This window comes from Caretta caretta, chromosome 7 (genome assembly GCF_965140235.1).
Source record: "Caretta caretta isolate rCarCar2 chromosome 7, rCarCar1.hap1, whole genome shotgun sequence".
Lineage (NCBI taxonomy): Eukaryota > Metazoa > Chordata > Testudines > Cheloniidae > Caretta > Caretta caretta.
The window spans coordinates 34,688,759-34,714,648 of NC_134212.1; the positions used below are offsets into that span (position 1 = coordinate 34,688,759).

At 40.8% G+C, this 25,890-nt stretch overlaps 1 protein-coding gene and 1 long non-coding RNA gene across 2 annotated transcripts in view; one reads left to right on the plus strand and one right to left on the minus strand.

The window, feature by feature from the left end:
• Positions 1 to 25,890, plus strand: part of PHF2 (PHD finger protein 2) — a 142,603-nt gene that overhangs the window by 111,678 nt on the left and 5,035 nt on the right. The window contains exons 14-21 of the mRNA XM_048858016.2: positions 1,041 to 1,159; positions 2,787 to 2,965; positions 3,205 to 3,278; positions 5,755 to 5,912; positions 15,916 to 16,190; positions 21,231 to 21,326; positions 22,419 to 22,528; positions 24,710 to 24,971. Of these exons, the coding sequence (XP_048713973.1) occupies positions 1,041 to 1,159; positions 2,787 to 2,965; positions 3,205 to 3,278; positions 5,755 to 5,912; positions 15,916 to 16,190; positions 21,231 to 21,326; positions 22,419 to 22,528; positions 24,710 to 24,971 (1,273 nt within the window). The remainder of the gene's footprint in view (positions 1 to 1,040; positions 1,160 to 2,786; positions 2,966 to 3,204; positions 3,279 to 5,754; positions 5,913 to 15,915; positions 16,191 to 21,230; positions 21,327 to 22,418; positions 22,529 to 24,709; positions 24,972 to 25,890) is intronic.
• Positions 1,576 to 25,890, minus strand: part of LOC125640000 (uncharacterized) — an 80,245-nt gene continuing 55,930 nt past the window's right edge. Inside the window, exons 2-6 of the long non-coding RNA XR_007357669.2 lie at positions 21,175 to 21,383; positions 18,689 to 18,804; positions 2,702 to 3,998; positions 2,525 to 2,606; positions 1,576 to 1,899 (exon numbers count right to left, since the gene is read on the minus strand). This is a non-coding gene — a long non-coding RNA (uncharacterized LOC125640000). The remainder of the gene's footprint in view (positions 1,900 to 2,524; positions 2,607 to 2,701; positions 3,999 to 18,688; positions 18,805 to 21,174; positions 21,384 to 25,890) is intronic.

Below are 25,890 nucleotides of genomic sequence, written 5' to 3' on the forward strand. Positions count from 1 at the left end.
GTTATCATTGCTTCTACTGTACATTAAGGGGCAAATTCTGAAGCTTCCCTTCCAGAGGGAAAAGAAAGAATTATCGTATCCCATCCTTTTAAAAAAGGGTGCCTGTAACTGCCAAGTTGTTAGATGTGTGACGTGAAAGCACAGTCTCTAAGTGAGCAGGTCTCAGAGAGAGACTTGCAGCTTGAGGGAGCCAAAATAAAGATTGTTCCTTGTTGCTTTTGACTCCCTGGATCCAGGCAGATCCCAGTTTCCAAGTTTCTTCCATGTAACAAGTTCAAAATATTGATAATGGAGGGAGGTGTATCCCCCTTTTAAATTGTATTTGAAAACAGTTTATGACAATATCATTCTGCTACAAAGACAGCTTCTGCCAGTGGGTAACCCCAAGGAACTGTTTGGATTAATAGAACTGGTGCAATGAAATTAACTTGACTGTGATGTCTTTGATTCCTTAACATCCTCTACTGCTATTAGTCTGGAAAATATTAGTAAGGGGTAACAAATACATACTATGAATTTTTCACATGTCAAGGTGTGGTTAAAACCACTTCCCAAAAAATGAAACTAAGGAAATATTGTTGGAAATATTCTTCTTTGCAAGATCATGGACCCAATGCTTAGTTTTGCCCTTAGTTGTATGGGTACAGTTCTGATGGACTTGGTTGGGAAGAGCACCTGGGTAAAGGCCTGATTCAGTAATACACTTAAGCTAATGCTTAAAACCATCCCCATTTAGGATAACACTTAAGCACATGCTCATCTTTAGGCATGTGCTTAACAACCATTGTCTTAAAAGGGACTTAAGCATATGTTTAAAGTTAAGTGTGTGCTTCAGTGCTATCCTCAGCGGGGATGCTTTCCTGAATTGGGCCTAACTGAAGTGAAAACTAAACTAAACATTTCTGTGTGTGAGCGTGCGCGTACGCATATACATTCTGTGTATCCTAATTATTTAGTAATAAATACCAGAATTGGCTTAGAAATCTAAAAATATTGGTAACATATGAACCTAATTTTGTTGCTGTTTTCATGATTTGCAGAACAGTAAACCAGATTCATTATTAAAAATGGAAGAGGAACACAAATTGGAAAAGACACCTTTATCAGGAAATAAGGACAATAAATTTACATTTTCTTTCTCTAACAAGAAACTGCTTGGGTAAGTAAAAATATGGCAATTCGCTTTGAATTATAAAGAATAATTGTACTATATGGTTGGGAGGTTTTTAGACAGGGAAGTGACAAACTTGGCCTTATGTTCAAAAGTAAAAATTGTGCTTACGTTTTCATTATTTTTAAGTAAGTAAATTCTATTTACAATATGCTTAAAATATTTCTTAGTTATGAAATCAGATCCCTATTAGTGGTTTTACAGAGATAGTAGCAGTTCAGATTATTTTGTATGTTTATCGTTTTACATTGGTTCTCCAGTTAGAATGTGTCAATTATAAATCTCTATTACCAGTAGTTTATATCTTGGCTGTAAAAACTTGCCCTAGGCTAAAACATCAGTATTTTTTCATTCACCCTTTTTTTAATTTCACTTTTCTCAGTAATAAAAGAAAAAATCCCCTATTTTCTGGCATGGTTCTAATATTTACCTGGATTAAACAAGACCTGGATCACTGAATAAATAATACACATTTTTAAAAAAATATTTGAACTGGTAGTCGGTGCAGCATTTCACTGGAGCTGTTCCAGCCTTCGGGGCGTGTATCCTTATAGAGACACATTCTGCCTGATTCTGCACTGTGATCTATCCCTGTGTGCCATTTGTTGTTGACCGGGCGCAGCTGGGGTGCCCTTGTCTCTTCTTCTTTCCTCTCGCTTTGTCCTCCTCGTCTCCCTTTCTCTTCCTTTTTTGTCTCGTCCTCCTCCACAGTTCATTTTATTGCAGGCCTATTGGTTGAAATGAGAATGAGTCAGTGGTAGGTGTGGTTGGGACACTCCACCAGGTGTACTGGCTGCTACTGTTCTATTGGGGAAAATTTCCACTGTGGTCAATCCTGAGCAGTCCTGGCCACCAGCAATTCCCACTGGCTCATCAACATTTATCGATTATGAGGAAGTGCTTGTGTTGCTCCTGCCCTAAAGACTGCCCCCTCCATCTCAACAGCTGAGAGAAACTGGCACGCCTGCTAATGGAAACCACATCTGAGTGCTTGTTAGTTGCTCTATTCCCAATCCAGGCAGAGCACGCTCATCTCTAGAATTTGATCTGACAAAGTCCAGATTTATTGGCCATAATGGCAATTTGAAAGGTTTATCTGTTCATTCTGGCAGATGCTTGAGGATGGTGCCTTAACTGGACTAAGCTTTAATTGCAGCTGGAGGGATATTTTTCTGAGTTGACTTCTTGTCAGTTTGAGTTTTTATTTTATACTGTATCTACGTATCCCCGGAGACTAGGCTGGGCACATTCTACATAAATCAACTGAAAATGGAATACATGGATTTCATGTAGTGTGTGTGTATTACATATGTATTGATTGTATTATGACCTAGATCCTCGGAAGGTACAAACCAATTGAAGTCAACGTAGTGCTCATTTGAAGTCAGTGGAACAACTCCGATTCGCACTAGTTGAGGATCTGGTCCTGTGAAACCTGTGCAAAACAATACACATGCAAACCAATGTGAACTGGCACTCTATCTTTAAAACTACCAAGCTCTGATTCCCTACATTTATAAGAAATGTTACCTTGATATGTGGCTGAGTGTCTCCTTGATACGCTTTCCGTGTGAAAATGTTATCATTTCAGATTTTATAATACTTGTCTCTATAGTTCCAAGGGAGTCAAATCCCAGTTGAATCCTGGTGTGTTTGGGTCACTGCAAAATTTTAAAGAAGATAAAACAAAACCTGTGCGAGATGAATATGAGTATGTGTCAGATGATGGCGAACTGAAAATTGACGAATTTCCAATTAGAAGAAAGAAAAACACTACAAAGAGAGATTTACCTTGTAAGACTGCATCCTGTTTTGTCTATATCTGTGCAATTAAATTGTATCCAGTTCTTCAAAACTACTTTTGAAAGTTATTATAAGTTTTACAATAAATAAAGAAAATGTACATATTACTTGCAGCACAAGATTTAAAATAAATACAATGGACTCAAATTGTATTCTGAGGCCGTACAGGTTGTTTCTGGAGTTAGTGAAAGGTCTGTCTCAACTTTAACAGGTTTGGTTTTTTTTTTCAGTTTTATCAGATAAAAAAGAAACGCTACAGCACACACCAGTTAAGAAGCCAAAGGTGGAGTCAGTATTGTATAAGGTATTCTATTATTATTGTACCTTTCCCTGTTGTATCTGTGTGCCATTCCACACATTTAGAAATACGTTAAGGGCTTGATCCTATGGGGTGCTAAGTCCTCTGACCTTGATCCACTTAAACACATGTGAGCACTGAGTAGGCTCAATGAAATAGTCATTGAATTACGTTTGCAACCACTCTAAAGCCACTTCATGGTGCCAGAAAGGTGTAAAAGGGCCTTACTGTAAATGAGAATCAGACCCTTAATGTACTAAAGACTTTGTCGATTTATTTGTATCCAACTGTAATGTCTTTTCATTTAGTTAACTAGAGGTGACCTGCCATGTTTGCAGTGGATTGCATTAATATATTGTAGCAGATCGGGGTTAGTTGTTACCGTGGCTTGATTGCTCATATATTGTCCTCTGCCGTAGTGAATGTAAATGGAGTCTAGGACCTGTCAAGCATTCTGCAGAATTTTATTGTTAGACACCTCTCCACCCAAATGAGTTGTATGGCTCAATTCTCTTGCCACAGGACACCAGGAACTCCCAGTGGTGGCAGGGTTGGGCACCTCATGATAGGCTGGCACAGCTGTTGCGGATGTATGCTCGGTCTGTGTGGGGAAGGAAGATGGCACGTGTCACTCACAGCAATCCTCTTGACAATTAAGAAGCAGAGTTAGTGGACTGCAAGGATAGTCCTGTCCATTCTTCCTTATCCAGACTGATGGTATCTGCACTGCGGGAAATGAAGACTGGAGTAAAATAAGGGGACTGGAAGGTTTTCAGGGAGTTTAGGGGCAGGGCTGGTTGGGGAGAAGAAAAGACAACGAAATGAACAGGAAATAGTTTTACAGGAACAAAATGTTGTCACTTTCCTTCCCTTTCACTGGGAAAAGGGAAGTAATACAAAACAGAGACATGGCCAGGAATGATGGACAACTTTGTAAGCAGGTAACAACGAGAGAAGGAGACAGAACATGAAGGCTCATGTCCTCCTCTGGAGGGTGAGTGTGACCCGCTCGGCAGTGCTCACACCCGCACTGCATTGCTGGCTCTGTTCCAGGCCTGTGGCAGTAAATGAGCTTCTTCATTTTCTTTGGGCACTGGTCAGCACTAATCCATTTCTACACAGTACGTTCAACAAGTTACTCTTAAAGTAATGTGAGCAGTGTGTTAGCATAGTTGGTGTTTTATATTACAGGATGCCCATGATTCCTATTACATGGTAACTAAAGGCTTTATTTACTGAGTACATAAGAGGAACTGTCTTTCCTTATAGTCTCTCTCACATCTATAATGCCCCCAATTCAGCAAGACACTTAGGTTCATACTTAATGTTAAAACACTTGAGCACTCTCACTGACTGCCGTGGGACTGTTTATGGTCGGAGTTCAGGAAAGCTCTTCAGCACATGCATTGGTCCATTCCTATTCAGGATAACGTTTAAGCACATGTTTAGCGTTAAATAGGGGACAATTTGCATGCATATTATATGATTTGAATCACTTGCAACAAGCAAGGTAGACGGTTGACATAAACTGTATATATCCAAGACATTCAGATTTCATGAATAGCGTAGACTTCTTAAACTGTGTTTGGGGAGACATGATGGCTCAAGGATATTTAAGGGCAATCAGAACTTCTCACCTGTACATTCATTCATGGTTACAGTCTAGTAGTGACTCAACATTGTTACCATTAGAGCTGAGCGAGTAATTGATTTTTTTGGTTCAGTGTTTGAACTGGAAGAAAATTGTTTAATTTCAAACCAAAACTGAATTTTTTCAAAATGAAATGTCAAAATGAACCATTTTGACTTTAAAAAAAAAATCTTAATTTTTTATTTTCCCAAAACCATCGGCCGAATTCAGCTTGAATTCATGAACGGTTTCAGTTGCCCCAAAACTTCATTTTTTGGCAAATTTACTATTTGACTGAAAAAAATTCTCCAAGCTCTCATTCCCATCTGATGTGTCTGCCTGATTGATGTGAAATGAGGTGACGGTCGGTCTCAGTGCAGATGCTAGAGCACAAATGTTCATAATACATAACCAGCACCATAATTGGTAGAAATTGGTATCCTTTCTTGGTGGTCTTAGCAGTGACACAAAGGACTGGATAGGCCTGAGGAAAGAACCCTCTCTAACTTGGGGGCAGGGATGCCATCAGAAGAAGAGTGAGGCACATTGGAAAGATAGCGTGGGGAAGCTTGAAGTGGTGTTGCCTAGATGATAGATAAATAGGGGACTTCCATAGGTCTGGCACTCCTCAGAAGTATTAAATTGACTCTGAAAAGATAATATAACAACAAAGCTGTAAAGAGACCCATTCAAACTGTGCCCCTAACTTTTATGGGGAAAGCAAAGTAACAGTTCTGTTCTCAAGTTTTGGGGGAACAAAAAGACTAGCGTCATGCTGCAAAACTATTTGACAGCTTGCTGACTAATGTAGCTTGTTTCAGTTTTTTTTGAGCTTTTACCTTGCTTTGACAGAGTGATGAGTCATCAGATGAAGATTCGCTTCACATTGACACAGAGGCAAAGCCAGGCCGCAACTCCAAAGTGAAGAAAGAGAGTGGAAGTTCGGCAGGAATTCTAGATCTTTTGCAGGCGAGCAAGGAAGTTGGGGGTTTAGAGTACAACACCAACAGGTAGGCACACCTGGCTGATGATCCCTCTCTTAAAGCAAAATAATGCTCTGTTTCATGTGTGCAGCTAACACAGGATTTTGCAATTTAGTAATAACTTTTTTTCCAGTAAACTAGCTCCTTCTATGTCCCAGGCCCTGGAGGTGAGCAGGTGGAAAAGGTCCTGGTGGTATAATTATAAAATTAGAGGCATTCCCAGCTGTAAATGCTGAAAATCCACCAAAGCAATAACAATAAAGTTGATGATTCATTCAAAAGGAGACAGCTCAGTTAATGCAGCTTGAGGACAACATTAATTTATGCACCAAACAACTTGCATTCATTTTATAATGCTTGGTACGGTCCACACAATCCGGATTATTGGGTGTTCGGAAAAAGAAAAAATTCAGGAAGCAACAAATGGCTGTAAGAAGTAATTTCTCTAGAGGACATTAAGCATAAAATGGGTCTTCATGGATCAGTTTGGGGCCTTGCTCATCTACAATGCTGTATGTGTGCTGGAAATGTTTTAGCGGAGGCTATTATAAGTGGGATATCACATGTGATGCCAAAATTGTTGAGGTCTGGCTAATAGTGAGAAATGCTGGGAGGTTTTTTACACTAGTGTTAAGCCCCAAACTGGAAACTATTAACGGGAAAGGAAAATATTTTACAAATTAGAGCTGCAAAATGTGGATCCAAATCACAAATACCCCAGACTTACGGGCTGTTTGGACCTGGGACTTTAGTTCAGGCCCATCTCAATTAAAACATACATATTAAATATCCCAAATCAATGCAAGGCAAAATTGATCCATCCCCTGGTCCAGCAAGGTATCTAAATGCATGCCTAATCTCAGCATGTGAGTAATCCTATTTAAATTAATGGGACTGCTCACATACTTAATACCTGCTGGATCTGGTCCACTGTGAGCTCAGCCCAAGGAACATCTCTCAGGATAGTGCCTTACAGGAGAGCCACAACTACTAGTGATTTTGGGGTGAAGTAGCAGATGCAAAGTGCTGTACCTGCTCCCCAGTGAATCCATGGTCCTGGACAGGCTGTATTTCCCCTCTAATGGAAACCACAGAAATTCACCATGGTGATCTTCTCTGACACAGACTGTCTGTGTCCTACCTTTGTGGGGCCTCCCTGCTTTGGCTCCCCTGCAGAGCAGCCCTGTTCATCAGCTTTCGGCCCCAGTGAGCCTGCTTGAGCAGATACAGGCTCTGGGTCTCCAGCCCATTGAGATCAGGAGGAGGCCCATCTCTTCACTCTACCCTGGTACGGTCCACTTCCTCATGTCCTTTAAAAAGAGCAAAACAAATACCTCCCATGTACATGTCAGAACAATTTCCCCTTCTTGCTTTCTCTTCTCTCCCATCATCTGTATGATCATCCATCTAATTGGGGTCCAGCCTTACTTGTCTTACTCACAATTGCAGTCCCACTGAGTAAAGAAACCAAAATCTGGCCCTTCATTTCTAACCTCTTTTTCAGCAAAGGCTATGTCTGTAAAAGGCCATGCTGTCTAGGGCCTACAACCTAGGTGAAGGACCTGGGGTGCTGTACAAATAAAAAAAAAATCCGTGAATGCCTAGCACCTTGCAGGAATATGTTCTGTTTAGCTGGTACTGACATCATCTTACGTTTTCAGCAGAGAAACAGAAACTTGGACTCACATCTTGTTACGGACATAAAGAGAGAACAGCTTTACTAGTGTTTTATTTAAAAATGACCATGTATTTGTAATTATTAACCAAACCACTGTACTGTGATAGTGATTTGGAGTCTTGCACGCATTTTTAAAAATAATTCTGTAAAAGGCTTAATAGTTCTTTTTTTATAGGCCCTGGACTGGAACTGAGGTGACCTGGTTTCAGTGCCTGGCTCTGTCACGGACTCCCATTGTGACTTTGGTCAAGTCATTCAATTTCTCTGTGCCTCCATTTCCCATCTGTAAAATAGGGATGATGATGATTCCTTTCTCCTGTCCTTTATCTGTCTTGTCTGCTTAGACTAGGGTGACCAGACAGCAAGTGTGAAAAATCGGGACGGGGTGGGGAGTAATAGGAGCCTATATAAGACAAAGCCCCAAATATCAGGACTGTCCCTATCAAATTGAGACATCTGGTCACCCTAGCTTAGACTGTAAGGTCTTCAGGGCAATGGCTGTCTATTAACATGTGTTTCTGCAGTGCCTAGCACAATGGAGCTCTGGGGCATCTAGGTTCTACGGTAACACAAATAATAATGACAATGTAAATAAATGTAAAAGTGCAATTCTGGGAGAATGTACCAAAAACAAGGAGTGCATGATAAATGGAGTTCTTTCCTGTAAAAGCCTTAAGGGGGTTAGAGAACAGTCCTGCACAACTTATTCAGGCAATGTCTGCTGAAATCAGCGTGAGTTTATGCCTGCTTAAAAGGAGTGTACAATCTGATTTTAGTATGGGAGAATCCAGGAAGCTATTATCCCAGATGGCTTCCTTCAGTAAACAGGATTTACTGACCCCGGGAAAGAAAGCAAATCAAAATAAGTAGTTAGGATTCAAGGATGCTTAACAGTTGTAATTAACAGGGATACAGGGACTACGCAGAAAAAACCCCTGAACACTGTCATTCAAGGCAGACTTGATGATGATGATGTAATTAATAGAGTGAAACGCGGTCTAGAGGCCACCTTTGGTAGGCAACCTCCAGTCTTAAGAGACCACTCCAATGTGTATTGCAGACTGTATTGAGTACCCTTTGCTTCACGTCTACTAGAGGACCAATTTATCAGTAACCCTTAGGAGCAGCAGATCTCGATGTGCTTTACAAAGGAGCGCAGTATCATTAGCCCCATTTTACAGATTAAGAAATGAATTTTTGTCAGCTATTCAAAACAAGTTTCACTCTCTTCACAATTCACAAAGCTTATTCGTTGTGTGTGACAGACGCTAACCACAGTATTCTGTAAGCACAAAGCACAAAGGTTGGAAATGTCAGCTGTGAGGCTGGATCATTGGGAAGCCCTCCGGCTGTATCGTTGTCGGTCTGCAGCAGCCATTCTCTTTCCAGCCCTCCCGCCAATTCCATGTTGTCCCAGGATCCATGATGGAGTAATTATGGTTGAACATGACATGGGGCTTTTGGGAGAGCTGGGAGGGAGTGTGGAGCTCAGAAGGTGCAGGTGATCGGTGCTGTCACGGTTACCCTCTCCTTCTGTCCACTGGGCGTTTCATTTTTCTTGACACAGTTGCTAAACTGCAGTTTGCAGTTATGACAGGGCCTTGGTAGAGTGGAATGAGCTCTTTCCCTGGGAGGTTCCAAAGAAGAAGAAGAAACTATCTATCCATTAAGAAACTCTGGAAATTAAGAGCAATGCAGAGAATTCCAACAGAGGTGCTTCACACCCAGTAGTGAACGTTGCCAAGTGAAACTGTAGCAGCAAATAGTATCAGTGAGATTAAAAGAGAACTGGTTTGCTTTGTGATGAGACAGGATTGAAGTGTAGAGTGCCAAGAAAGGCAGTAGAGGTGCAGATAAACCTGAAGGAGGGAGACTTGCAGAGCTAAAGGAGTTTTTACCCTTCAGGAATTCATTATGTGACTGCTTACTCTGCCATTCATTCAGACAGCTGTGTGAGATATAGGAAATGAACTCTGATACAGAAGAGCTCTTTGGAAATTACTCTTGCTGTGATACATGTATCATTTAAACTCCTTTGACATCTTTTCAGTGTTTTGGGGGAAACCTTGTCACTTGACTGACCCGAATGAAATTTGCAGACTCTCATCTTAACACTTCAACATCAGTGCAGCTCCAGGGATGCTGGCAGTGGTGGGCTACTACTGTAGACAAGGCTCAGAGCAAGGCTACACAGTTGTAAAAATGCCAGAACTGTGTGTATACAAGGTCTGTTTTTTCAGTGGGGGGCGGGGGAAGAAGAGGGTGTTAAGGGGAAGAGGAAGGGAGCCTAGATTAGAGGAGGCTGGTATCTCTTAGAGAACAGACCTAGTCTTAGCTAATTGCTACTTTTGCCTAGGTGGAGGCAATTATTGCTTACCATCCGCTAAAGACTGTTTTTGCAGAGTTGAGTAACAACCTTTTAAAAGACATGTCTTAAGAGATGGACCTGAGTCACAGAGTTTGGATCTGATTCCTGATCTGCACTTTTCCAGAGTTTGGTTTGGACCCATCTCTAATTCCTTTACAATTAGTAATAAATATACACCTTTTAACCTATAACTTCTTTTCTTCTTGCTCTTCCCCTCAAAGCCATCTCATATCTAAATGCTACATCAGAATTCATCATCAGATTAGAGAACAACTTTTGTTAATTCCATTTTCACCTAACACCCTGATGTAGTTTAGTCGTCTTTTTCATATTTACATTTAAGTTTCTCAAAATTATTAAATGCATTCTACTGAGAGGGGGGGCATAACGTTACAAGACTTGCTTACAGCTGTGTTTGCAGTGGGATGTGACAACAGAATAGCGTCTATAAAACATAAGAATTATTAAAATTTGGTTCAGCCATTTTTGTTACATTGGGTGTATGACAGATAATGAGGCTGGCTGCTTGTTTGCAATGTATCAAACAGAAACGTTTGTGAAAGTTACAATAATCCTCAAAGACTCTGGCATTGATGCTATTCCATTGACTTCAATGGGTCACAAAGCCGTTCAATAACAGAATAGGAGTTAGCCCTCTCATTTTTCCTCCCCTTTTACCAGGCACTGTATCCAGTGCATTCATAGCCTTTATGGCTTCTGAAATCTAAGTCTAAAATGCAGTAATAACTAAATTCTGCATGAATTACTATACTGTGTGTTGTAACTTCGTGGGAACATGTCGTATCACTTTTGGCTCTTATATAAACAATTGGGGTTTGGTAGTGTGGGTGTAAGCTTGAGTGAAAAAAGCTCCTGCCTAATGAAATTATTATATTTCATTTCATAATCACTCATTTTTTATTAAATATATATAAACATGCTTTTTTTTTAATAAGAAAAACTCCTGAATATACACACATACTACAATGCTGCACAATGCAAATGTGGTACTGTTTGGTTTTTCCTACCATGTGTTAATAATTCCCATCTTTCTATGGTTTGGTTTTTCTTCCTCTCAAATCAGCTAACGTGGAAAAGTTTTTCTTGGACGCTCCACAAACCATTACTTAGTCAAGCTGGTCTTGATCCACTGATCCAGTGGGAGTTAGATCAGACCGTGGGCCACAGCTGTGCCCACAGTAGGTTGGGCTAACTGTAACTTAAAATCTCTTATTCGGTGTGAGAATTCCCCCATCTATATCGTTTTAATGAGCTGTGATGTTACACCTACTGTATTGATGCTCTTTTGTCCGTTTGAACGTTTCCTTTGCCTATGGAGTGTGCAATGGCTGAACCAAGTTTTACTAAATTTTACTATGTTTTACAGATCAAGATTCTGTGTGAGCTGACAGTTTTCAGTGCAGTACCTCTTTCGGTTGCTGAGATGTAAGCAGCTGAAAATCACCAGATGCTTACTACACAGTGAACAATTATTGAAGTAAGCTAATTCCCCCTCTGCTCTCAAGGGTGACAACTTTCCAAGCACTAGTAAAGTATCTTTTAAAGGGGGAAAGAAAAAAAATACAGCAGAGGAAGTTACAAAAATGCAAAACCACGTGCAAAAAGGCATGAATTTAATCCAGTAAATTGCACAATAATATCCTCTTCTCTAACCCTCCCCAAATCCTCTCCTTTAATGCAAATGAAACAAAAAGTGAACAGGATATGCTCAGTGACAAAGCAGCAACTAGTTCTGCACATTGCTGCATATTTTAGTTGCTCCATCCAGTGTGGGGGCCTGTACTATTGTCTATGAGGTTCTCTGTTCCCATTTTCAAGGTGGGTGTCTTCATGGTTTTTAACTAACAGAAAGTTTACTTTTATAAATGGTATTTAAAAAAAATAATTTCTAAGGTTATAGAAAGGGGATATGGCTTTCCAGAGGTTAATAATTGCTTTCTGTTTCTTCTACATTTTCTGGCTTCGAAAGCAGAACAAAATGACTTAATGCAAATCTGCAAGAACGTGGCCTAATGAGAAACACTTTGACTTATATGTAACTGTCTGTCTCTTTAAGAGGTTTTTACACACATGTTGAGTTTGTGGTTTGACTTTCAGAACTGCTGGTTTTGATCAGATTCCACAATTTATTTGTTAAAGCTTGTATTGCTTTAGGCAATTCCTCTCTAATTCTCCCATTTTTGATGGTCTGTTTCCACTGTTTTGAGAGTCTAGTGTTTGAGACAAACTGCGAAGAATATAAGTTAATTTTTTGTAGATTTTGTGTACAATATGAATGCAACAGACAGAAAACGAAGGTGTTTGACATGATAATGGGAGGACTAAAGTGTACTTCACCAAATAAATGTCTTGATGTCCTTTTTCATTGATTCACTAGCTGTTAGAACTGGCTTAACTCATTTTTAGGATTCTTTATGACTGTGACTAGTTTCAAGAAACTTGCTGAATGTATTCATGTTACTGTATCTGGAATCCTAAAAAACTTTAAAGAGGATTAAGTTAGCATTGAATAAGAGAATGTGACATGTTGTTGCTAATTTGCCCAGGAAATGTTTGGTATTAGTGGTTTCTATTGAATAGTGATTTAAAAGAAACCACACACATCTTCATTTTGTCAGTGGTTTTTGCACTTTATTGTTTTCCTGAGCTCTAAAGAATTGTAAGTATTGAGTTCACAGAATCTGCCTTTTCAGAAATAGCTTTCTTGTACTGTCTGAAGAGATTAATTTTCTTCTGCATTCTAGTGAACCTGTTTTTCTTCCCTCATTAAACCTATGTGCTATGTAGAACACTTCCTTTTTAGCTTACCACTTTTCTAGAATTTTTACATACCCTTTGACATCAACCTACCACTGCAGGAATAAAACTTTTATAAAAGCAAATTTTTCGGGTGAAATATTAATCATCTTGTTTAATATCACTCTGAGCCTGATAGCATTTTTGACAGCTATGATTATCTGTCAGGGCTAGTGTAGGTCTACATTTTCTAAAATTCCATTGCAGGTTATATTCATCAGTCTATATATACTGATGCATAACTGTTCCTGGCTATTCTGTCCATCAGACACCAGTAGTAATGCAAAACCAGTAATAAATGCATAACTCTAGTCATATTCCCACTTTCTTGAATCTTTCTTCCTCCTCTCAACTTATCTTATTCTTTGTCTCTGTTGGGGTAAGACACAAGGTCTAGCAGCTTATTCTGTTTCCTGAAGTTCTGTTCTTCTGATTGGGCCACAAGGAAGAGAGTAAAAGATGTGAAAGGGCGTCTCATACAGTAGCACTAAAAGTTAGGCTTCTTTTGACCTTGCTATAAAATTCCTCCAATTTATGGAGTTGAGATAGTCTTTACATCTTTAAGCAGTTTCTGTTCCTCTCTGGGGAAGGAGAGGGTCTAGTCCTCTCTAAATATAGGGGTATAACTAACTCCCTTTGATGCTAATGAGGGATTCAATATGGATGGAGAATAGATCCTTGTGTGACTGCAATTTACTTGCAAAGGTGTAGTGAAAGGGATTTTAGGCCAACAGAGTCAGAGGACAAGGAAATTCGCTGCTTAGTCCTGTGAGCACTCAGAGTTAATATTCCATCACTTTCTCCCCTAACTGAAACATCTCATTTTACTCTCTGTCTGGAAGTACTTAGATCCCACCTTATTCTCACTTCAGCTCTCTTCCAAGCAGCTCTGACCTCCTGATATAGCAGTCCTTTCAGCCGGTACTCTAGCGCAAGGAAGGCCTTCCTTCCTCTTCCTTTTCAGTAGATCCTGACTTCCGTTCCAGGAGCATATGTTGGGATTGGGGGAAGTAAGAAGTCCATTGTAGTCTACAGAAAGCAGCAATTCTGAATCCCTGTTCTTGCCTATTGAGAATAACAGAAATTGGAGCTGGAAAAGGTCATCTAGGCTGTCCCAGCCTGTGCTGGATTTGTCAGTACTGTGTGTGAACGGCAGCAAAAAGGGTTAGCATTGATCTTTTAATAAATGTATTTAAATTTCTCGTTTATGGTAGAAATCTATAAAAAGCCCTTTACATTGGGTGTTACCTGTGTAATTTTAAGGTGATGTGTTTTGTCGTGATCCATATCTAACTGTATCATTGCACGGTGTAGTTTGAACAGTACCCTGAGCACCCTTAAGGGTGGTGGTCAGGGAGAAGGGCTGTTTACAAATATTATGTTATAAAAACCCAAGCCAGTGCAGTTATCCAAGAATAGATTTTTATTCAACCAAACACCCCAAATACCTGAAATGTACAAGTTCTGCAGTGATGGAAATCATGTTAATATGCTTAACTATCTTGCTGGCTCAAGGCCTAGGAACTCATTTCAAGGAGTGTGGGGCTTTTAGATTGGACCAATATTTTATCTAATTTTAAAAAAGCAATTTCAGACACCACCAATAACAAATTTTACTCCTAAAAAAGAACCAGAATGTCTAACAAACACACACCACAAATGAGAAGCCATGTGTTATGTTCCAGTGCAAAATGTCATCTCTGAACATATGATCCAAGCCTTACAGCGTAGAACAGAATTTTCACCGTGTTCATAGAGCTGCAGCTGCATGGTCCCCTGAACCCTGTCATACTGCACTTGTGACCTTCAGGATCTAGCAGTGGTCGAGCCTTGCATGTGACAGTTGTGTAGGAGATGCTTGAAACGCTATTGTAACTCAATTCTTCAATTGGATAGATTCAGATGCTTAGGTTTCCTTTCTTTGGTGGGGTGGTAGTGAATGAAAATGAAAGATGGTTGCCCAGCAGTGATGGGCAAACTCTTTTTGTTATCTTGTTTGAGATTAAGGGTGAAATTTTCAAAAGCATGTCAGTGATTTAGGAGCCCACTGAATCCCACCCTGGGCATAGACTCATAAGTCACTTTTGAAAATAGGACTTGGGCTCTCAAGTCACTGAGGCCGCTTCTGAATATTTTACCCTAATTTTTTTGTCCCCCTACTCTGCTCCACTTATAGAAGAGGAAGTAAAATACATGCCATTAGTTTACTTGTGATGAATTTGGCAAATTTGCAAAACTCTAAGCAAACACTGAACATAAGAACAGCCATTCTGGGTCAGACCAAAGGTCCATGTAGCCCAGTATCTTGTCTTCTGACAGTGGCCAGTGCCAGGTGCCCCAGAGGGAATGAACAGAACAGGTAATCATCAAGTGATCTACCTCCTGTCACACATTCCCAGCTTCTGGAAAACAGAGGCTAGGGACACCATCCCTGCCTATCCTGGCTAATAGTCACTGATGGACCTATCCTCCATGAGTGGACACAGTGTTCAAGTGGTCACAGGGATGGCCATTTAATCACAGTGAAAGACATCAGTGAGTCAGTTCAGAATAAGAACAGAGTGCCATATCCTCAGATAGTAAAATGGGCATAAGGCCTTTGACTTCAGTAGACCTACTCTGATTTTCAGCACCTGAGGATCTAGCCAAGAAAGATTTTGTAGAAAGTCTCCTGTTTATTTCTTTTGACTACTAAATGTTGCCCCTCATTTACTGTTGAGTCTTGGCCGACCCAGCTTGGAGGTTGGCCCATCCAATCCACAGGTTAATATGTAACTCATGATCATTCTCTTCTAAAATGGGCACTGGAGACATAATTTTGTTGATTATATTGTCCTTGGGTTACCAGCTTTTTGTTGTGGGGAGAGTCACTTGGTTACTCTCCTCACTTGCCCAAAATATGTCTTGTGATAAAGTATTCACGTAACTAAATTTTGGAAGATTTCCTGATTTTTTTATCTCAAATCTCTGTTTGCCCGTCTAACCTTCTATGCTTGATGGGTCTATACTTGGTATAACTTGATTTCCCATACTAAACACCTACACAGTGGTGAGGCCATTAATCCAGAAATCAAATTGAGCTGTATTTACAGTGAATACTGTTTGTTTCATGTTGTTGATTTGGTAATTAGCTTAAAGCTCTTTATTTTGTTAATGTTTTCCCTCAGTCAGCCACCTGCATCTCCCAGCACACAGGAAGCAATCCAAGGAATGTTATCAATGGCAAATCTCCAGTCTTCTGACTCCTGCCTGCAGACTTCATGGAGTGCCAACCAAGCTAAAAATAACACTATCTCAGCCCAAAACTCAAAAAAACCTGGGAGCAGTAACAACAAAAATGCAGGCAAGCACTTACTGAAGAAGAGCACAAAAAACAGCATTGACATTGAAGACTATGACGACCAGGACCACTTAGATGCCTGTTTTAAAGATTCTGATTACGGTGAGAGAAAACAAATTAATCTCTATGGCTATGGCCCTATTTCTGAAAGTATTTATGCATGTGCTTAATTAGACACTTATAGTTAGTCCCATTGAAATCAAGGGGACTGCTCTGGTACATACAGTTATTCAGTGTTTGCATGCTTGGGGGGCCTATATTGCTAGATTAGTCTGTATCAAGTAGGCAAGATTAAAGAGAGAGTTTAGATTAGATAGACAAGGGTGAAGAGATAGATTAGAACAAACACATTAGACAGTTGAGATTAGATAAATAGATTAAACTGATATTTTATTACAATTGAACCCAAACAAACATATTACACTTTTATGTAGTATAGGGAAAAGATTTTAACAAGCACAGCAGCGCAGTTGAAACCACTATTAGCCAAATCTATTTAAAAATAGAACTTTATGCAGTGAACCCTGAAACTGTGATACTTATATGTCAGTGAGGTAGAATGAAATGACTATCAGAGAAGCTGTCAGTAAAGAACCCCTGAATTAGATACGATGAGGTCATGATCTTAAGTTTTAATGCCAAGAATGCTAAACTCTGCAGTGAAAGGAAAAGAGGGATTTTTGAGACCACTACATTAAGTTTACTATATTCGGGAAGCGAGATTTTAATAATATGAAAAAACAGCCTCTATAGGTGTGTGTGACAGAGAGCAGGTAGAAATACTAACACTCATAGAAAAATAAAACCACATAGTCATGAAGGGCTCAAGAAGGGTATGCAGCTCTTTAGCAACATAATAAAGATGTTACTTTAAAATGCTGCTGCTGACTGTGACCCTTAAAAACATCCTTGAAATCTGCTCTCTCTATTAGATACACATATATTAAAGTTCAAATTGAAATACTCAGAAGTTTTATGAAAACACCACATTTTGAAAATATTGTATATGTTTAAAAGAAGTTAAGTGCATGTTGCTGGTTTGCAGTTACAGCACCTTGTGGGCGTATCAGTCAGGATAAATTACATGACAAATTTTGTGAAAGTGTAATTTATAGACATGATCTACATGTGACAATGGGAAAATAGACAGGGTGATATTTTAAACCCCAATTTTCTTGCTAATTATATATTTGCTACTATTTAATGCGTTTTCTTTGTTGTAAGCAGTCTGAGTTTATAAAGACTCCATTTGTACTGCATCTGGTCAGCAGATTTTCAGTTCAGGGGCTAAATTAAGCAGTAACATTATAACCATACATTGCTTTAACAGACAAACACTGAAATCAAAATTAAATGCACTCCTCTATCAAGGAGTCTGAGTGTGTATATAGAGGATTGAATAAAACTCAAATGATATTGTTACCATTCACCCAAAAGAACTGTAACTGTTCATGGAGAGAACAGTTCAGGAGGCATGTGGCTGTAGAGAAAACCATTTTCAAGGTTTTTATAAAACCACCTGCCCTCTCTCCCTCAGTCCATTTATCTCACTGCCACTGAGCTATTTGTAGAGCGAATTGAAGGGTCTGATGTTATACAAGGTAACGCTGATGACATTTAGCGTGTTGATAGCACCTAATAAGTTCTCTTGCCCTTCCCCTCATGTGGGTTGGTCAATAATTATCCACCTTTTACTGAAGGGGAAATGGAAGCACAGAAGGGTTAAGTAACTTGCTCCAGGCCACACCCTGAATGAGTGGCAAAGCAAGCCAGCAGTCCCAGGTTCCCAGTCCCATTCTCTGCCCACTAGATCCCGCTGCCTCTGAAAGCTCTACAACTGCATATATTTGTGAGCAAAACCCAATGAAGTTTAGTGAAAGTGAAAGGCAGAGATGTTGAGTGTTTCTGAATGTCTCACAGAACCCTAATATTTGCTGACACTGCTGGTTCAGGCAAACGTGAGCCAGGATTTTCTTCATATATTTAACAATATATCTGACTCTTCAAGCATGGTTTAATGAATGACTGGGGAAAAAAACCAAAACAAAACAAATCTGAAGTATTTTTTTGTGGGGGGCGGGGAGGGGAATGAAGACAATCTGGGACTTTAGGCATACCACAACACATGTCACCATGCCCCCAACTCCTGTGGCCCTGTCTGACCTCCGCCCCCATCTCCACACAGGCACAGAGTGGCAGAGGTTCCCTGTCCCCGCTCAGACCGACAAGGGCGGTAGCATGGGATCACTTTCTGTACCTTAGGAATGGCAATTCCCCCTTCTTGGGAGCAGCAGGGCTTTGCGCTCTCCCTTAGAAAGGCAGAGTTGACAGAGAGGGGCACCTCAGGACTTACCCCAGGAGCTGCTTGGATGGGTAGGCTGGCCAGGCCTGCTGCACTCCTCCCCTCCAGTATATGCAGTTGTTTGCCGCATTGTGTTGCTGGGACTCTCCAGAATGGCTCGTAAGAGTTAATAACCTGTTCACCCCTCTCAGAGCTATTGTTTCAGGCTGCCTGCAGGCTCAGGCAAGCATCACTGCATCGGTTACATGTGGGTCATATTTTCAAACTGTTTTCACAATTATGGGGGCTTAGAACTTACCTTTTTTAAAATGAAAGTTGAGATTCTGATGTGATCACATCAGTCCAGGAGCAGGGGTCCTCGGCATTGGCCTGCAGTGAGGCTGTGCTTTAATCCAGCCCTGTTTTTTCCCCTTCCTGCCAAAGAATCAGTCAGATTTAATCTTTTGAAAACAAACAAATCCCAAATGGGGAGGAAAAGCCCCCAGACATAAAGAAGAAGGCAAAAGTTCTCGTACAGCATTCCCTCCCCTGACTCCCAAGACTTTCCATGCTAGGGCTCCCAGGTTGGGGAGCTATGGATCCAGAAGGTGGAAGGAGCTGGGAATAGATCTGTGTGCCTTGGGACTGGATGGGAGCAGGAACCAATGAGAACCAGTATTGATAGCCAGGGTCCTGAGATCTACCCTGAACCTGGGACACTAATGAGCACAGGGGTGATGAACTCCCTTCTCATTAATGGATGGACAACCCTCTTCCCTCTGACAGGAGCCTCGTGAGTGAAAACTCACCGTGTCTTCTGTTTCCTAAATTTGTTTTTCCACAAGTGGGGACAATTTGACCCTTTATTTTGAGTCACTCAGTAAGACGTGTGGTTTACAATGAGCAGAGAGAGGGAAAGAGGTCTTGAGGGAGCAAGCTGTGTCAGTGTCATCTCAGTGTTGTTTGACAGAGCGACATTTTATTGAGTACCGTGTGGGTTTTATGGAGTAATAATTTTAATGACTAATAATCTGAGAATAGCTTTGTGTTTTGGCCAAGAGCCTCTGTCTGTGTCTTAACTGGACCAAATTCCACATGCACCACACAAGGCCCATTAAAATCAGAAGGAGTTTTTCCTGCAGACGAACATTAGCACTGAGCCCATGTAAGGCAGAGTCCAGCACTCTGTTTACTCCGAGAAAGGTCTAAGAAGTGGCATTAATCACATACCTCTCACCCAACCAGTGTAGTCAAAATAGTGCTATTCAGCAAACTGGCAAACAGCCGCCTCTTGTGGGGGTATCCAATGGCCTCACTTTTATCCTGATATTAGAATCATAGAACTGGAAGGGACCTCAAGAGGTCATCTAGTCCAGTCCCCTGCACTCAAGGCAGGACTAAGTATTATCTAGGTTTCAGAGTAACAGCCGTGTTAGTCTGTATTCGCAAAAAGAAAAGGAGTACTTGTGGCACCTTAGAGACTAACCAATTTATTTGAGCATGAGCTTTCGTGAGCTACAGCTCACTTCATCGGATGCATACTGTAGCTGTAGCTCACGAAAGCTTATGCTCAAATAAATTGGTTAGTCTCTAAGGTGCCACAAGTACTCCTTTTTAAGTATTATCTAGACCATCCCTGACAAGTGTTTGTCCAACCTGCTCTTAAAAATCCCCAATGATGGAGATTCCAGTGCTTAACCACTCTGACAGTTAGGAAGTTTTTCCTAATGTCCAACCTAAACCGCCCTTGCTGCAGTTTAAACCCATTGCTTCTTGTCCTATCCTCACAGGTACAGAAGAAAAATTTTTCTCCCTCTTCCTTGTAACAACCTTTTATGTATTTGAAAACTGTTATGTCCCCTCTCAGTCTTCTCTTCTCCAGACTAAACAAATCCAGTTTTTTCAATCTTCCCTCATAGGTCATATTTTCTTGGCCTTTAATCTTTTTGTTGCTCTTCTCTGGACTTTCTCCAATTTGTCCACATCTTTCCTGAAATGTGATGCCCAGAACTGGATACAATACTCCAGTTGAAGCCTAATCAGCGCAGAGTAGAGCGGAAGAATTATTTCTCATGTCTTGCTTACAGTACTCCTGCTAATACATCCTAGAATATGTTTGCTTTTTTTGCAACAGCATTACTCATATTTAGCTTGTTAAACACCTTCTTCTCCTAAGGGTACCACACTCTGCCTGTGTTTTAGACGTGTAGGAAATTTTGTTTCACACCATGTGAGGGTCACCAAATGTCCATGGAGATAACCTATGTGCTGACCTATCTGATCAGGCAGTAACATCCCCCCCATGCACCTGATAGTGACAGGTATTCCAAATAGGCCCAGCTGTATGTGAGGAGAGGACTGGCTTTTCCAAGCCAAGAATAACATCATGCGCTGTGAACAAAAAACTGTATTATTATTTTCATTACAATAGCACCTAGAGGCCTCCAACCGAGATTAGGGACTCCATGGTGATAGGTAGTGTATAAACGCAGAGTAAGAGCCAGTCTTTGTCCCTAAGAGATTGCAATCTAAACAGACAAGACAGGCAAGGGGGGGGGAGAGAAAACAGAGGCACAGTGAGGTGAAGTGACTTGCCCATGGTCACACAGCAAGTCAGTGGCATTGCTGGGAACAGAGCCCATCTCCCCTGATTCCTAGTCTAATGCCCTATCCCCAGGGCACCAGTGCCTTTCAGACATTTCACTCTGCGTGCTACCCTTGGCCGCAGTGTATTACATAGATACTCTAGGCTTGATTCACCACTGTGCTAGTCCAGTTCTACACTGATGGGTGATTCATACTTACCTCAAACTCCTGTTTAATACTGCTGCAATAAAAGCTATTTTTTGTTCCTGGTTTAGTTTACCCATCTTTGGAATCCGATGAAGATAATCCAGTATTCAAATCACGATCAAAGAAAAGAAAAAGTTCTGATGATGCTCCCTACAGCCCAACAGGTAAGTCCATGATGTCTTGGATGTTCAGACTCAGGGAGGATATTTCAAATTGAAAACCTAGAAAAGAACAATGGGATTTATTATTTTTATCATAAATATTGTGCTCGTCTAGATCTCTCAGTTGAGAGGCTATTTTTTTTTTAAATAGTTCCACTGTAGTGAACGCTAAATTGAATCTAACACATTCTGGACAACGTTTCTCTTCAGCTACCTTTTAAAAATAAAAAGTAATCTCCTGTAGGTTGTAGGTATCTTTCACATCCTGCCAGTGAAGGTGATGATGTATTGCTAGTATTATGATGATGTAGTGGAGAAATCTAGCAGTTCTGAGGCAGCCCACACCTTATATATAAAAAGCATTAAAAAAGAAAATAGAGAATATAAACTATTCCCACTGTTTTCATCAAAAGCTCAGTAAAACTGAATAACTGCCAGGGACAGTTTCTGTGCTGTGCCTTACAGGAAGTGCCACCTTTTACAGTGCCCAGATTGTGGGCCAGCTGGGGGCCAATGCAGCTCCTGGTGTATATTCGAGAGCTCTAATTTCTAATGTTCTAATTTCCAGCAGCCTGACCCGGGCTGTCTGTTGAGCAGCCCAGAATATCTATAGTGTTCAGTGCTACCTGCTGCACTAGTGGGGTTAGGAAGGACAGGGTTAGGGTTGCTTATGGGAGCCTTGTATAGCACCTGCCCTGGAAGAATTCTCCCTTAGCCAAGTGGGGTGGGAAGAGATTGTGAAAATCCCTGTGAAGCATTTTGCCTGTTCATTTGGGATAAATTCACATTCCATGAATGTTTGATTTTTCATTAAATGTGGTCAGTTTTGGAAAATCTGGAGGAGAATATCGGTTTCCTTCCAAAAGCTACATAGTTTAAGTGGAGTCCTGAGCTCTGTTTCCACATCTGCCACTCAACAGCCTTACTAACGCTTGGCACTTATAGACGTTCGCCCCACTGAAGTAGAATGTCCATTTAAAAATAAGCTCTGTCTTGCCCTTGTCACCCCCCTTGCCCTTCATTCTGTAGGAATGCAGTGCTCCCCCTACACAGAGTAGCTGTTATACGGTATTTTCATTTTGTTCTTACATTTAGCAAGAGTTGGCCCCTCAGTACCTCGACAAAACAGACCTGTCCGAGAGGGTACAAGAGTTGCCTCCATTGAAACTGGACTGGCAGCAGCAGCGGCCAAATTATCCCAGCAGGTGAGTTTGCATACTAGGTAGCTTTTCCTTAGAAAATAAGTTTATTTTCAAATGGAGCCATAGCCCTTCCCCATCTTCTCCTGTTGCTTGTTGAATATTAACTATGTTGTTGTAACAGCTCATGTTTAATTACTGTACACGTCCAACTCTGTACTCAGTGACAGAAATCCCAGTGGCCTCAATAGAAACAGGATCAGGTCCTAAATTACACGTTCAGATTTCCAACGACACTGCAGATTAGAGGTTTCTAGTTCAATTAGGTGCTTTAAGCACACTGAAAAAATTATCAGTTGGGCAGATCAGGTAAACAAAGAAGTATTTGGGGGAAAGCTTCAGTGTAAGCACCTTTTACTTTAAGAAGATTAGAGTAAATTTACAAGTGTGCTTATGTGATTTAGGAATCTAAGTCTTATTTTCAAAATTACCTTAGGTATTTGGTGCCAGATTTTCAAAGGTATTTAGGCCCTTAAAGATGCTCATAGGCACCTAGTGGGATTTTCAAAAGTTCCTGAGCAGGTTAGGCACCTAAGTCCCTTTCAAAAATGGGACTCGGACACCTAGGTCTTGTAAGTGTTTTTGAAAATGTTATCTAAGTAATTCAAAATTGAGATTTATGCCAGATTTTCATCATCTTTTTTAACTTAATTTCTTTTTTATGTTAAATTCTGAAAGTTGCGATAAAGCTTTTTCTTATCCTGTAAACTTACATTCAGTTATGAAAATGGATGTTTGTATACAAACATGCTGAACTTAAGGATGCTTACGGAAAATCCTCATAGGAAGTAGGGCCAAATGCAGTACCCCATGTTCAAAACTACATTGCCTCAACACGATAATCTTTAAATCCTTTTTAAAGTACCAAAAGACACTAGACAGCTGTGTCAACACACAGCCTAGAACTCAGCTACTTTTTTCAGTTTAGTAATCCCATTTTTAACAGGTTACTAAAGCTTTTTCCAATATCAGCCTATCGTCCTTATGGAGTTTAAATTGTTCCTTCATTGTGAGTGAAATTCACAACGATACAGAGAGCCTATGTTCATAGGGTTGCGCTCTACATTGACATTACTCCCAGCTAACTTCTGCACAGATGTTAATTTTTCCCCATGAGATGAAAAATATTGAGTCTGATTCTCAATTACTCTGTTCCTATACTTGGATCAGGAATGGACGAGGGAAAGGTGGCTTTAAGCCATCTTTGTGCTCCCATATACTGGGGCTGCACAGGGACCTACCCAGCCCTCAGTGTATGTTAGAGCAACCACAGGTCTACTCCAATTTATCTTCTGTCTTCCAAAGCCCATTGGGCATGTCTACATTACGCGCTAGATCGAGGGGCAGCGATCGATCCAGCGGGGGTCAATTTATCGCATCTTGTCTAGATGTGATAAATCGACCGCCGAGCGCTCTCCCGTCGACTCCGGTACTCCACCGGAGTGAGAAGCGTAGGCGGAGTCGACGGGGGAGCGTCAGCCATCGACTTACCACAGTAAGTAGATCTAAGTACGTCGACTTCAGCTATGTTATTCATGTAGCTGAAGTTTCGTAACTTAGATCAGTCTCCCCCTAGTGTAGACCAGGCCTCTGTGTACCTTGGGAAACAGAATAGCCATAGAGCAGTGCACCCAGACCACTACCCTGACAGGCAGCCCACACAGAGAGAGCTGAGGAAGAGCCAGTTTATATCTTTACACCAGCTCTCTACTGGCTGGGTGCCAGACCACCTGCACTAGGAGAGTCCTCAGGGGGCCAATTTTGCCCACTCTAATGCCTTGTTATACTACCAGAGTGACATAAAAGGGCCTTAGTGTAATTGAAAATCAGGCCTATTATATTTATCTTGTATCATTATTATTTGTATTACTAAAGCACCTAGGGGCCTGAGACATGTATCAGGGTCCCATTGTGCTAGGTGCTGTACAAACACAATGCAATGACAGTCCCTGCCCTAAGAGCTCACAGTTTACAACAAGATACAGCAGGTGGATGCAACTAACAGACAAGGAAACAATGCTGCTGTGATCAGTTCTCACTTTGAGTTTCTAGCAACCCTGTTCGCTCTGTGTCTTTATCCAGTTCTGACAATATTCCCATTCTTGACGTGATACGCAGTGTAACAATGTTAACAAATGCCACTGGTTGTCACAGTAGCTGAATGGGGATTCTATGCTTTATTGAAAGGAGGAACAAAAAGGCAAGAAGAAGAAGAATACCAAAAAGAAGTTGTCCCCCAACAACACAAATAAACTCTCTCAGGAAGGCAGCTCTCCTGAACCCAAATTGGAGTCCCATGCCAGCAGCCTAGCAGATCATGAATACACTGCCGGGGCAAGCACGTTTGGGGTCGCCCAAGTAAACAGAGGCTCTCAACCTATGGCACCTGGAGTTTTCCTCACCCAGAGGAGACCCTCATCATCATCACAGAATAATGCAGCTGCCAAAGGTACTGTAAATATTCACAGAGGAAATGTCCATCTCCATGACAGGGCAAGCTTGTTCCCTACAGTGTAGTCCTGCATCCCTTCTCCATTATGTCCTTGTACTCTTTCAGTGGAGCTAGGCTTATTTACACCAGTTGGGGATCTGGCTATGAGCACTGAGTTGGGTTAGCATTGTTGGCCTATGTGTTCCACTGTGCGTGGGTGTCTTATGGAGGAAACAATCCCTAATACTTGCCAAAGCGAACTCAATAGGTCATCTTCCCTGTTTTAAAGCAATTCATCTCAATATGACAGTCCAGCTCCTCCAGTATCTAAAAAACTATTCACAACAGAGCCTGTCACCTTTTCCCCTTTGCTTGTTCAGAAACTCCGTGTTTTTCCACTTTCTTCTATATATTTCTTCTGCCATTGACTCAGTGGGGTCAGGATTTCAACTGTAAATCTTAGTACAGATAAAATCCCAATGCACCTATTCTGTGTGTGTGCATGCACAGAATATTTTAAGTCACCTTTCTTACATTGGAATGCTGCTTGAATTTCAACAGTGCAAATATTTAAACTACTTTTAGGAATTATTGTGCTTAAGGAAACAAAACCATTAAAAACCTCACGCATATCAACTTGTTTTTCAATATTTTTGTTTACTCTCTGTAATTGGAATTTTATTTTTACACTGAGGAATAGCTAGAATCTTGTTTGAGTCAAATGTTTCCCCTCCTGTCTTCCGCTATCCCTCTCTGAGCCCACATGAAAGTCATAAGTCAAGAAAAAGGGGGAGGGGAGTGTGTGTGAGAGAGAGAGAGATCGGTCAAAGTTGAGCAATGATGCAATTTATGATAAGTTAAGTGACTATATTTCCCATGGTTTTATAACTGTATGAATACAGTGGAGATAGCATGAGATTTCACATAGTCCTGTATA